At 50.0% G+C, this 14,127-nt stretch overlaps 1 protein-coding gene across 1 annotated transcript; it reads right to left on the reverse strand.

The window, feature by feature from the left end:
- LOC128338136 (zona pellucida sperm-binding protein 3-like) lies at positions 1–13,735 on the reverse strand. The gene is made up of 10 exons (XM_053280152.1): positions 13,579–13,735; positions 11,019–11,215; positions 10,377–10,489; positions 8,938–9,032; positions 7,362–7,542; positions 6,467–6,575; positions 5,682–5,773; positions 4,070–4,164; positions 2,216–2,344; positions 1–233 (listed from the first exon to the last, which is right to left on the reverse strand). The coding sequence occupies exons 1-10, from the start codon at positions 13,649–13,651 to the stop codon at positions 16–18; spliced, it is 1,302 nt and encodes a 433-aa protein (XP_053136127.1). The 5' UTR covers positions 13,652–13,735; the 3' UTR covers positions 1–15.
- Positions 13,736–14,127: the final 392 nt, after the last annotated feature.

A 14,127-nucleotide genomic window follows, 5' to 3' on the forward strand; every position in this document is an offset into this window, starting at 1 on the left:
TCCTGGTTTCCCACTTTATTCCGGTTCTTCCACACCAGCGTTGCTACTCCGGCAGTCCTGCTCCGCGTTCACCAGCCCCTGTGTGGCCGGGTCCCCTGTGCCTCGGCCCGGGAGCCAGAGTCTCTTCTGATAGCCGTTGTAGACGCAGAAGCCCAGGGAGAGGGCGGCCACCACGGCCAGCTCCAGCAGCAAGGCCCCCACCGCTGCCGGCCGCATCACGTTCTGCTTCCCACCTGCCGGAGAAAGATCCGAGAGGAGTCGTGTCAGTGGCAGGCCCTTTCTTGTGGGGGGTGTGGGCAAGCCTTCAGGGTCCGCGAATCTACGGTTTCACTAGCAGCCCCAAGTTCTACCCACTGAGCAAGCGCAGTTTTGGGGGCTGGGGCAGAGCCTGTTCTCCATTGCAGTTTTACTCAGCCTTTTAAGCAACCAGCATGGTATAGTGGTGAGAGTATCGGACTAGGGCCAGAGGGACCCGAGTTCAAATCCCTACAACCAGGGATTCAGGGCGGTAGCCATGAAACTCAGTGGGCGACTCTGGGCCAGCCATTTCTCCCCCTATGGCCATCTGGAGGAACTCCCCCCCTCCCCAAGTCAGTCCCATTAAGTTCAGATGAGCCTTTGCCCCTGCCCCCACCCCCACCCCCCTGAAGAGTCCTGCAGATGCCTCATGTTCCCCTCTCAGCCTAACCCACCTCACAGGGTTGTTGTGAGGATAAACATAACAGATGTACACTGCTTTGGATTTCATGGAGGAACAACAGGATAGAGATGTAAAAATCAAAATATCCCCTGAATTCTGGAAGGGTGCAGTGGGTTTTATAGGTCCAGACACTTGTGCCGTATGTTGGAGGGCTGCATCTTTAGGGCTGCAATATGGCAGATGTCTTCTCTAGGGCGAGTAGAACACTCTAGGTGCACAACTTTAATGTGTGCCGAAGCAAGGAGGGAATAAACCCAGCCCTGCCTTGAAGCACAGGATGCCATGTTTCCCTGGGAAATAGTCCATTAATTAGCCTGCCATTGTTTTTGAGAGAAGGGGCAAAATAAGATCAGGCCCAAGGCTGGTCTAACCCAGCACCTTTCCCCCCCAGACACCTCTGAAGCCCACAGGCAAGACATGCCCTTTCTCCTGCAATTGGGATTCAGGGGTGTAAGGGCACTAGAGTATTCGTAGCTTTATTTTCAGCCCCCTTCCTAATGATCCCTAGCATGGAATAGAGGATAGATCCGTTCCAGCCAGCAATGGCTAGCAGGCAACACACACACCCCACCCCCAGATCACTAAGGGAGGACAGCTGGTCTTGTGGTCGCCAGCAGGACTTGTCCCCTTAGCTAAGCAGGGTCTGCCCTGGTTGCATATGAATGGGAGACTACAAGTGTGAGCCCTGTTAAGATACGCCCCTCAGGGGATGGAGCTAGTCTGGGAAGAGCATCTAGGCTCCAAATTCTTTCTCTGGCAACATCTCCAAGATCGAGCTGAGGGAGGTTCCTGCCTGCAACCTTGGAGAAGCCGCTGCCAGTCTGTGTAGACAATAGTGAGCTAGATGGACCACACCCCATTGACCCTAGGCTAGTAGATTACATGCACCACACATTTGAGCAACGATGGCTGTTTGTACCCTGTAAGCCTTCCACTGGAACCACCTGAGTATACATGGACATGTTTCCATCCAAGTTACTCTAGAACCGGCCACTAGAATGTCACGGAGGTCTGAGCAAAAGGCAACCAGCCAAGTAGAAAGAATGCACTTTTTACTGTTGAGGAACACCAAGGTGAGGGAAGGCAGAAGGTTTTACTACAGTGAGTACACCTGCATGTCGTCAGGAACCTATGCAGGTCACCTAGACTGCAAATCTGCTTGTGGAGGAGAGCTGGTCTTGTGGTAGGCAAGCATGAGTTGTCCCCTTTGCTTAACACGGTCTGCCCTGGTTTGCATTTGGATGGGAGACTACATGTGAGCCCCGTAAGATATTCCCCTTCAGGGGATGGATCTGCTCTGGGAAGAGCATCAACATGCAGAAAGTTCCAAGTTCCCTCCCTGGCAGCATCTCCAAAATAGGGCTAAGAGAGAGTCCTGCCTGCAACCTTGGAGAAGCCACTGCTGGTCTATGTAGACAATACTGAGCTAAATGGACCAATGGTCAGACTCAGTAGACGGCAGCGTCTTATTTTACCCATTCCTCCCCAGCTGCCAAGAGGGATTGCTCATCTTACCTTTGTGACTCCGGACGGCCAGGGAGCTGTTAGAGTCCCACTCATAGCTGCCTGCATTTGGAGCAGATTTCTGGATCTTCAGGTGGCCCACCACCACGTTATAACGCGGCCCCCCTTCTGCAGAATAGCCTGCAGAAAAGCAAGAAGATCATATTAAGGCCAAAGCCTAGGGGACCAGTTCTTGGGTGGGGCATAAACCGTGCCAGAAGAGAGCATTGCCAACTCCTCTTTCTATCTCATACTGCATGCTCAAAGTACAACTCAGGGGTGTAAGCAAGGAATGAGAGCCTTCACGCAATGAAAACTGTATTCCCTCCGGGTTTGAGAGCTGTGTGTGACCAAGAGCCAGGAACCCCCTACGCTATTCAAGTCCCCTGCTAACTGAGCAAAGTGGCCCATTTGAAAAGTGGCCATTCTATTTAGCAGTGGTCCCTCTTCAGGCCAGCATAGCATCCCGCTAGTGGATGTAGCTGGGGTCTACCTGGTATCTCTTTTCGGACGGTGAGCCCCACGGGGCAGAGAACCACCTTCTCCTTGCTTTCTCCCATGGAAACAACTGTGGGAACTTTTGTTGAGGAGTGAGCAGCTGCCTGCTCCATAGACAGATGAGTGCCCCCTCTCAGGCAAAGATCAGCCTCATTCAGTGCCCCCCAGTCACTGGGCCAAGGACAGACACCTCATTAAAGGGCACCTTCTTAAAACGGTCTCTCTCCTGTTGAGCAGGGGGAGAGCAAATGTTGGAGGTGGAGTTCCGGGCATTGACCTTTTGCACCAACGATCCAAATGACCACTAGGGGTCATCACAGGGATAGTGAGTAAGGGGCACTTTCCAGGCTAGCTGCTCAACAGCAGCGAAATGCCTCAGTTCCGGCAAGTCACATTCGAAACGTAAGCAGCAGGGGGAGCAGTCTCGTGGAAACAACCCGGAAAACAGCAACTTTTACACCAGATACGACGTCCTAGCTCTATATTGCAGCAATTAGTTTTGAAACAAGGCATCGGAAATGTGAACGGCACCCTGCTGTCTGTGTAGGGACTGTGGTATCACGATGCAGGAAGTGTGGAAGCCCACTTCCGAGATACGTCCTGATCACGTAGCAGGGTGTAATCTGGAAAGCACCACGGCCTCCCTAGCTGTCCCTACTCTATGACCCCTGATATGACTCTTCAAGTATTTCCTGTTGAGCCTCACAATCCTTCCTTTCCTCCTAGAGAGCAGATGGAAACATCTCTCTCCCTCCTTATTTATTCATTATGGAGTCCTTTAGATTAGGGTTAGGTCTTTCCTATCCAAGTGTACTTCACCAATAAATACTTAGTATTAAGGACTACAAGAATCTCCGTATCTTTTCTCTAAATAGCTGCAACCTCTAAACCAGGGATTCTCAACGTTGGGTCCCCAAATGTAATTGGACTTCAGCTCCCATAATCCCCAACCAAAGGCCATTGAGGCTGGGAATTATGGGGGTTAAAGTCCAATAACATCTGGGGACCCAATGCTGAGAATCCCCGCTCTAAACCATCCTCTGCTACCTACTCTATAACTGGAGTGTGTGCTCTCTTCCCTAGTGCTCTGCTGTTTACCTACTGAGGTTCAAACTAACAAGCAGCACCCCTCCTGGGGCTCTTACTGTTGTCCATCTTTAAAATTCTAGATTATGAGCCTCTTGGGAACAGGGAACCATCTTATTACTTGTCTATGTAAACTGCTGTCCAAGGTACTGCATTCCAAAACTGTCCACTTGGCTTTCGAGTTGCAGCAACAGTGGGGCCTGTGTGACCATGTTAAGTTGCTGCCCTCTGTGATCACCGGAGGACTTCGATGCCATCGAGGGGGGTGGGAAGAAGAGATACCTGGCAGGTCTCTCCTGGGGCGGGAGCCAGCTCCATGGCACACAGAGTCACAGCAGCTGCACAGAGCACTCGAGGGATCATCTAGGAGCTGCCATCTGGGAGGGGAGAAGAGAGATTTGACAGCCAGCGGTTCCAGACAGCATTAACAGGCATGTTGACATCGTTCAGCAGGTGGCACCATAGGAAGCTGATAGATACCGAGTCAGACCATTGGTCTATCTAGCTCAGTATTGTCTGCACAGACTAGCAGCGGCTTCTCCAAGGTTGCAGGCAGGAGTCTCTCTCTCAGCCCTGTCTTGGAGATGCTGCCAGGGAGGGAACTGGGAACCTTCTAATGCCCCATCTCCTAAGGGGAATATCTTGCAGAGCTCACATGTAGTCTCAAGAGATTAAAGAGCAGAACTCGACCCAAGCAGATCAAGAATGATGGATCTCAAGCTGCAAAAGGCAGTCCAAGTAGCTTTTGGGAAGTAGAGCCAGATGTCCCCAGGCCTGGCCTCCAGATGTTGGACCACCAATATGCCACCATCCTCAAGCACAGTGGCCAATAGTCGGGGATTGTGGAGTTATGACTACAACTCCAACAGAACATAAGAACAGCCCTGCTGGATCAGGCCCAAGAAGGCCCATCTAGTCCAGCATCCTGTTTCACACAATGGCCCACCAAGATGCCTCTAGGAAGCCCCACAGGCAAGAGGTCTGTGCATGCCCTCTCTCCTGCTGCTCCTGCTCCCCTGCAACTGGGATTGAGAGGCATCCTGCCTCTGAGGCTGGAGGTGGCCCACAGCCCTCTGACTAGTAGCCCTTGATAGACCTCTCCTCCATGGAGTTCTCCAAACCCCTCTTAAAGCCATCCAGGTTGTTGGCTGTCACCACATCTTGTGGCAGAGAATTCCACAAGTTGATTATACGTTGTATGAAAAAGTACTTCCTTTTGTCAGTCCTGCATTTCTTGGCAGTCCATTTCATGGGATGGCCTCTGGTTCTAGTGTTATGTGAGAGGGAGAAACATTTCTCTGTCCTCTTTCTCCACCCCATACATGATTCTAGAGACCTCTATCATGTCTCCCTGCAGTCTTTTTTTTTTCTGAACTAAAAAGCCCCAAGTGTAGTAGTCTTGCCTTATTATTAGTCCAACACGTCCAGGGAGTTTTTCCACACAGGGCTTTAAAAACGCTTTAGCTTGTATCTCCTCTGCCTTGCCAAGGGGGAATGGAGGGGGTACGTTCACATACTGGGCAGATTTACCCCAAAGTCCGCACGATCTATCAGGGAGCACTTCAGACATGATGCAGGTTTTTCATTGTGCTTTAGAGTGTAGCCCAGTTTATATCCAGGGCAAAAAGAAAAATCAAGTCTACTTTTTTATGTTGGACGTTTGGGACAACTTTGAGTTTGCAGCAGAGCCTGCTGTGTGGAACAACTTCCCAGAGGGCCAGAGTTGGGTAGCACTATTCTAGAAGGTGCCAGCCAAAATTGGCCTTCAAGCCACTGGGAGGGGACCCCTCCCCATGTTCCTAGGAACTGGCCCTTCTCGGTTGAGGCTGGGAACCAGTGGCCACCTCTTTTTCCCTCTCTTCTGCCAGGGGGCCTTTCCCACAATAGCCCTTACCTTTGGGTCTCCCTGAGGAATGAACAGGCCTTCTTCGTGGGGTCAGTGCGTACGTTCGGGTCCCAGACTAGAACCCAGCAGTGAAGATAGATCTGGAAGAAGAAAGAATTGCTCACCTGCAGCAAGATCGACAGCCGGGTGGGCAACTCAAATGCCCCAGTGAACCAGAAGCAACTGTGACTTTATTTATTTATTAATAAACCGCCCCATCCAGAGGTTCAGAGGCACCTTTTACTGTGGTGATTCTCTTTATTTAGCAGCAGGAGAGTAACTGGCCCTATCCACCCCCAGCACAGGACCTCCAGTGACTGTTGCTGGTGTCTATCTTGTGTTACTTTTTCAATTGTGAGCCCTTTGGGGACAGGGATCCATCTTATTTATTTGTTATTTCTCTGTGTAAACCGCCCTGAGCCATTTTTGAGAAGGGCGGTATAGAAATCAAATCAAATCAAATCAAAAATCAATAAAAACACACAATTGAAAACATGGTGCTAAACACAATATAAAAACCATTCAAACACAATTAAAACACTTGTAGAAAAACGACGACACTTTACAAGCCCTGGAAGGCCAGGCCAGACTTGGCAAGGCAGGGACTGTTTGCAGCTTATTAATACATTAACAATTTTAATGAGAGCAATTCTTAGCTATTTGTGGAGGTTTCCCTGCCCATCAAGGGGCCCACACTTTTAATCAAGGACAGTGGCCAGAAGATAGACCCCGTCTCTGCTCAGGCAGTGGGGGTCCCAGAGGGCACAACAGCCCCCAAGTAGGGTTTAACTTACGTCTGTGTCGACCCCAACAAATCCAAAGGCCTGCAGAGAAAGTCGGAGGGTTTCAGGAGTTTGCCTAGGGAGGAACTGGGAATTGGAGACTTTGCCATCCACAAAGCACCTGCCAAGAAGAATCCCAGGTATACAAAGACATCAGAGGAGAGAGACAAAACGAACCCTTGGAAAAGGCTACAGGTGGCATCTCTTTATATACATGGGTTAAAAATGTCCAGGCTAGGGGGTAGCCATCTTGCTAGTAGATTATTCTAGCAACAGAATATTTATCCCAAGATCGGCCCTAGAGTTTGATTCCGGCACTCCCCCAGTGAAGAACTGCAGAAATGCATTTTCATTTCGGCTTTAACCTGAGCTGCAGGAGGTTGAATGACGAGCTTCCCTTTAAGGGAAACTGAGCCCTCTTGAGCCCCTCCGCCCTCCTGGAAGGCATTTCTGACTTCAGGGCTTTCCCCAATCAAACCCTTGAGTGGCCAGTGTCTCTTAAAAATCCCTCCCAGCACTGAGAAAAGCAGGGCACTGTGCAGAGGTCAGCTTAGTGGGGGGGAAATTCTCACACTGAAGATCTTTTGGCCAAAGCTGCTGGAAAAATTGTGATCATCACTGGAAATAGGAAGCTGCCATATACTGAGTCAGACCATTGGTCTATCCAGCTCAGTATTGTCTGCACAGACTGGCAGCGGCTTCTCCAAGGTTGCAGGCAGGAATCTCTCTCAGCGCTATATACAGAGCATGTACATACAAACATGACATTTTATAGGACTCCGGTTCACAGCAACCTTAAGTCAGACCCACAAGAATGGACTTCTACCATGTGTTTTTGGTCACTAAGGAAATTTACCCGACCGCAGCCGCAAAGGACAGATCTCAGAAACCTCCAGGATATCGTTACCCATGGTTTGTGATAATGCTGTAATTCCTGGGCGATGTGTTCAGCTCTGGAGTGGTGGCAGCTACGCATTCATCCACAAAGACCTGCAGAGGCTGGTGGAAGGCTCTCTGTACGGCAAGTTCTATGTAGATCTGAGAGCCCAGGAGGAAGATGGTGGAGTCCAAAGGCCTGCTAAAGTCCTCTGCAGAGGAGACCAAAGTTAATCCTCCATTTGAGACATGAGTAGACCAAGAAAGAGAATTGCTCTTCCGTGTACCTCTGAGCACGACAGCACATGCAAGGGCAGGGGGTCCTAAGCTTGAGTCCCCAGGTGTTTGACTACAGCTCCCATCATCCCCTGCCAGCATGGCTGGGGATGATGGGAACTGTAGTCCAGCATCCGGGGACTCTTTAGGAACCCCTGCTCTAGGGTGAGGATCAAGGTGGGTCAGTTCCTGTCTTGCTTTGTCCACTGATGAATGGCCAGTTGACTCAACATCCCTTTACAGTTAAGGCATCGCAGCATCAAGAGGGCATAACTCTGCATCCAGCAGAAGACAAGGAGTGCCTTACTGAACTGGGGCAAGCCCAGCACATTTCCCCCCACAGGGGCCTGCCAGAGGTGCCTGAGAAGCCCAAGCAGGGCTTGAAGAAAGTAGATCTCACTCATTGCCCTCCCCAATACCGGCTATTCCAAGGTAGCCTACCATGAACCTGGAATCTGTATAATTGCCAGCCCTCGCCTCCATGATTTGTCTCATCTGGGGTAGGCAATGTTGGCTCTCCATCAGTTAGGAACAGAGGATGCTGCCTCATACAGAGTCAGGCCATTGGTCCATCTCACTCAGTATGGTCTACACTGACTGGCAGCCATCTTTCCCAGACAGCAGGCTTTACTGCAAGTCCAAATTGGCCCAAGAACTCCGATGCAAAGTGGGTTGTTGTTGTTTTTTTACCTTGGACATAATCGGGCTATGTCCCAATGCCTAATGAAGAACCCAAACTGTGTGTGAAGCGCTCTCTGAAATATTGTATGGACTTCAGGGTAAATCTGGCCGGTGTGAACGCACACCCCACCCTCCTAAAGTAAAGCTGTGGTCACATCGCTGTCTGAAAAAGCTCCCAGGCCCCCCATTCCCAAGGGGGAATCTCTTGCAGCAGACAGCACTCACAGGTAGTCTCCCATCCAAATGCAAACTAGGGCAGACCCTGCTTAGCAGAGGGGACAATTCATGTTCTCTACCACGAGACCACCTCTCCTCCCTTCGCTTTAGCCTGAATGGAAAAATTGAACCCTGATCACAAGAGACAACTGCCTGTTCATATTCTGTCATCTGGCTCCACACTTCCATGTTTTAATTTTTAATACAAAAAAGGATTTAGACTGTCCCCCCAGCATGTTCTAGTGGAAATGTTAGTTCCTTCAGCTAGTTTCAGTGCCAGGATTGTTCATGCAAAGTTTGGTATCTATCAGTAACCCGGAAGCATGACATTTCTCACACACAACAAAGTCTTCCAAATATATCATAGATTTCCGGGGCTCAAGTAATCAGGGTACCCACCCCTCACTTCACTGCAGGAGCCAGACGCTGCTTACCATTCATCAGGGTCACAGTGAACATTGGCGCACTTGAAGCAGAGAGCTGGCCACTGGTAGACGAGACAGGTGCAGCAGGAGTGGAGCGCTGCGCCCTAGAAGACAGAGTCAGGCTTCACAACCGGACTTCTAGGCTCCACCTTACCAGGTTTGCTAGTCTGGGGGTACCTTGACAGGGGCCAGGGCAGTGATCTTCATTGCAAGGCCTGGGAGCCAGCAGCAGCTCCTATCAGCCCCATGGGCATTCCCCCAACTATACTCTGCCCAAGTCCCCGGGGATGGTGGGGAGGCATCCATTTCCAACACATTCTACGGCACTCTGCCTAGAATCAGTGAGCTCATAGGAAGCTGCCATAGACTGTCAGACTGTTGGTCCATCGAGCACAGTATTGTCTACACAGACTGGCAGCGGCTTCTCCAAGGTAGCAGGCAGGAGTTTCTCTCAGCCTTATCTTGGAGATGCTGCCAGGGAGGGAACTGAGAACCTTCTCCATGCAACCAGGCAGGTGCTTACCCCAGAGCGGCCCCATCCCCTAAGGGGAATATCTTACAGTGCTCTCACATGGAGTCTCCCATCCAAATGCAAGCCAGGATGGACCCTGCTTAGTAGAGGGGACAATTCATGCTTGCTACCACAAAGCCTGCTCTCTTGTGCACCAGCGCTAGCTTGGAAGGCGCACAGAGAACTCTGGGAAGTGTAGTCCTTGTCAGGACCTTCCCTGCAAAAGACTACACTTCCCAGTGTCCCGGGCTTCAAAAATTGTCAAGGTCATTGGATGATGGGAATTCTAAGATGAAGACATACTTCGAACTCAGCACGTCCCTGAGCCATTGCATAAAGTTTAGCTTCCTCCAAAATGTAGATGGCCAGTAAACCAAATGCTAGCTCAGACAACTTTCCCCCCTCTTCCATGCTTCAGGTAAGCCACACCATTTTAACAAGCATTGCATGAAGACATATTTCTGTATTATTAATGGATGCACGTGCCAACATACTTTAGAAGTGTGCTTACAATGCAAGCTTGCACCAGAGATGGGGGGAACATAGGAAGTTGCCTTATACCGAGTCAGCTCATTGGTCCATCTAGCTCAGCACACACCAACTTGCAGCAGCTCTCCAAGGTTTCAGGCAGGTGTCTATCCCATCCCCTGCCTGGGATTGAACCTGGAATCTTCTGCATGCAAAGCAGGTGCTCCTTCACTAAGCTATGGCCCTTTCCCCAGAAGGAGGAAGTGCTTTGACAGCACAGGCATGGGCCAGTCAGTGCTGCCCATAGCTTACTTCTTTTTGCATCACTGTTTTCTTCCCATCACTCCGCTTTCCCCATCCCAAAAAGGGTCATGTTCCGATGGAGCCCTTGCAGATCAGTCCCAATGCCTCAAGAATGTTATTTCTATCCTCTTCCAAGAGAGCTTTCCAAGACCCACTAGATGCTTACTCATGAGAAGTGCAGTTTATCCTCTCCGAGAAAGGGCGGTTGTAGAATCTGCCTCGCCCGGATGGGGGCCTGTAAACCAGGCTGGCCGAGTACTCCACCGTATTGCCAGTGGCCTGCAAGGGTAAGGTGTGGAAGTCAACTTTAGGGTTCAGCTCCAAGGAACCTCGAGAACCATCATCTTACTTGGAGACAGCAACACCAGCGGCACCTCTACCTCCTGTGCCATCTTCTGGCTTGGACCAGCTGAGCTGCCCAGACCATCTACTGCTTCTTGGCTACTTCTCTCAACAGGCAAGTTTGCAGACACACGTTCGGTATTCAGATCCTGCCACACAGGCTTGCAGTTCAGAACCATCCCCAGGACGTTTTACGCACCGCAGTTTTACCACAAAGTTTTTGCTTTTAGCTCACCTCTCCTCTGGAATGGAGGGTGGGAGTGCGCCTATCGGCCAGATTGCCCCCAAAGCCCTCAGCTGCCAGCCCTCTGACCCCAAAATCTTCTACCCCCCCCCCAAGATCTTCAGCTCTGGTGTGGTTGGGTCTTCCCCCAAATCCAGGCAGGGAGTCCCATTCCCTAACTGGCCCCCCAAGGAAGTGAAGTGCTCAGCGGAGTCCCCTCGAACCCAAGCCCAGGATACTCACCAGCCGTGCAAAGCCACACTCCTTCAAGGAGTACTGGAAGTGCAGGAGACTCTGGGGGCTGTTCTCAGAGGAGGGGGGGCAGTTGCCCAGGTGCAGGGACTGCGGATCAAGTCGGAGGCCGGTGCCCCAGGGGTCTAGCCCGACCACCAGGTGGATGCTTGTCCTGTCGCATTCATAGAACACCGGGTTCACAGGCACTGAAGGAGAAGAACATCAGAGCTGCTGAAAGCCTAAGGGGACTGCAGACTCTCTCGATTTTATCTACTTCAACAAGGATATCCGCGAATCTCTCATGACTCCTTTGCTTTGTAAATTTCCCAGTCGGCAGGAGCAATTTTATTGTTCCTTGTTGCTTTCGGACTCAGAGTGTTTAATTACATCTAATGTGGCTAAACTCTGTGCTGCTGCCATAAATATACGTCACCGGATGGTTAATAAGGATATTTTACTGTTTTAAGTTTTTATTATCACTATGTTTTCCATTTTGTCAAAATTTTCTAACTAATTCTAATTTCAGCCTGTTTTAATTATATACACTCAGTTTATTGTTATATAACTGTAATCTTTCTCTTCTGTTTTGGCTTGTGGCTGTAACATTAAAGAACTTGGACTATTTACTTCAAATATTTGTACCTCACCCCTCCAGCACACTGCTGCTCAGGGCAGCTCGAAGGTCAGTAAAACCAACACGCTATAAATGTACAAAAACTGATAGGATACAGACAAATCTCAGTTAAACCCAAAATCTAAAGTGTTTAAAATGTTTACAACCCACCAGACACCTGGTTCCAGCTCAAATATTTATCCGTTTATCCGACATATTTGTATACCAAAAGAATATACAAATATCTGTCACTGTAAACCGTCTCTGGGTGCTTTACAAGAAAATACAAATGAAAAGGTTGACACATTACGATAATTTAACATTTAACACAATATCAAACACTATTAAAACTGGCAAACTATTAAGATATGGATGTCTGCCTAAAAAAGATGGGTCCTCAACTATTTGAGAGCCAGCATGGTGTAGTGGTTAGAGTGCTGGACTAGGGCCGGGGAGACCCGAGTTCAAATCCCCATTCAGCCATGATACTAGCTGGGTGACTCTGGGCCAGTCACTTCTCTCTCAGCCTAACCTACTTCACAGGGTTGTTGTGAAAGAGAAACTCAAGTATGTAGTACACCACTCTGGGCTCCTTGGAGGAAGAGCGGGATATAAATGTAATAATAATAATAATAATAATAATATTTCTTACAAACCCCGAGGGAGGGAGCATGGTGGAGCTTGTTCAGGAGAACGTTCCAAAGTTGAGGGGCCACAACTGAAAAGGCCCCGTCTAGACCCTTGATCTTTGCTATTTTTCAAGCAGGGGCCACTTGGCCAGAATACCTTCCATGCAAGAGCCACCCCCCACTGTGCTGATCTCTGGACTGCCTTGCCCTTCTCAGTGCTGGGAGGGAGGGTTTTCTCGGAGGGAACAGCCCTTTCCCAAAGGATTAGTTCAACAGGGGCACCACCACCTCAGGAAGCTGAAGTGCAGGTGTGAAGAAAAGGCTTCCCTAGCTTTGAGATGCCATTTTACCAAACCTTTACATCTGTCCTTCCTGTAGCTTTCACATCTGGTTAACAATTGTGCAAGTTTAGAGTTAATTGATGCACATGCCTTTGCTTCCCCCCCTGCTATTATGACCCCAAACTAAATAGTTTTCTATTTAAAAACTAGTTATTTAAAACTAACTGTTTTCTGGGTCTTCAGATAATTGATCGTGTGGTAGCAAGCATGACTTCTAATTCCAGCCTGAGCCCACTTCTGCTTGGAAATGCATGGGGAGGCAGGCAAGTCATACCCAAGAGAAGGCATACAGCTTATGAGGGCAACCATTCCTTGGGGGTTGCAGTGCCGTGAGCAACGGAGACTATTCTGGGGTGCACAGTGTGTAGGCCCTTTGGGGAGGAGGGTGCAGGGTTAGGAACAAAGGAAGCGGCCATCTACTGAGTCAGACCCTTGGTCCGTCTAGCTCAGTATTGTCTACCCAGACTGGCAGCAGCTTCTGCAAGGTTACAGGCAGGAGTCTCTCTCCCTAGAGATGCCAGGGAGGGCACCTTCTGCATGCAAGTGCTCTTCCCAGAGCAACCCCATCCCGAGAGGAATATCTTATCATGTTCACACATGTAGCCTCCCAGTCAGATGGGAAGGAGGGCAGAGAGCCTGCTTGCTACCACAAGACCAGCTCTCCTGGTCTTGTAATATTACAAATATCATTTTTATTCCACTGCACAGCTCTTCAGGGTTGCAATACAAGAGAGGGAGAGAGAGAATGAGAATGAATAACTGGCAGTGCTATATCCTGGCACAGTTTAGTCACACACACCCCAAAAAGCTGGGGGGCCTAGCTGATGGGGCAGACCCACAGCTACCCCTTATCCCCAACGGCTATTGGGAGAATGCCTCACTGGTCTAGGAAGAGGCAGCACCATATCAAACTCTAGGAGTGAGCAAAGGAGGTCCTTCAGCAGAACTCTCCTCCACTGGGAAACAAACCAAAGGAAGCAACTTACCCCTTTGAGCCGCTGCAGAAGCCACCAGCAAACTCCAGGCAAGAACAGTGACGAGGCCTGCCCGCAACCCCATGGTAGCCCTCTTGAGGGAAAAACTTCCCTGGCTGTGAAAGATCCTTTTATACCCGCCTTCTGATAAGAAGCTTGCCGACTTCTCCAGGTCACAGGTGCTGGGAACTTCTCCTGATCAGCCTCCTTCATCACAAAGGGGCACAGCTGTGAGATGAGGGCTCTCTCCTCCAGAGACATAAGCTTGGTAGGTCTGGCCTCCTAAGGTCCATTTAGTCTAGGAACATAAGAAGCTGCCATTTACTGAGTCAGGCCCTTGGTCCAGCTGAGTTCAGTATTGCCTACACAGACTGGCAGCGGCTTCTCCCTGGTTGCAGGCAGGAATCTCGCTCAGCCCGATCTTGCTACCACAAGACCAGCTCTCCTCCCTAGTATCCTGGTTCCCTCTGTGGCTACCTAGATGCCTCTGGGATGCCCACAAACCAGGAATGAGGGTTATAGCTCTCCCCTGCTGTTGATCACCACCCCACAAGGGTATTC

Source organism: Hemicordylus capensis, chromosome 15, assembly GCF_027244095.1.
Source record: "Hemicordylus capensis ecotype Gifberg chromosome 15, rHemCap1.1.pri, whole genome shotgun sequence".
Classification (NCBI taxonomy): domain Eukaryota; kingdom Metazoa; phylum Chordata; class Lepidosauria; order Squamata; family Cordylidae; genus Hemicordylus; species Hemicordylus capensis.

Bases quoted from the DNA above. Each gene is read 5' to 3' on its own strand.
- LOC128338136 (XM_053280152.1), bottom strand. From the start codon at position 13,651: ATGGGGTTGCGGGCAGGCCTCGTCACTGTTCTTGCCTGGAGTTTGCTG. The intron at 10,490-11,018 runs GTGAGTATCCTG...TTACCCTTGCAG, and splicing joins AGTGTGGCTTTGCACGGCTG to GCCACTGGCAATACGGTGGA. The intron at 2,345-4,069 runs GTATCTCTTCTT...GCTTTTCTGCAG, and splicing joins CCCCAGGAGAGACCTGCCAG to GCTATTCTGCAGAAGGGGGG.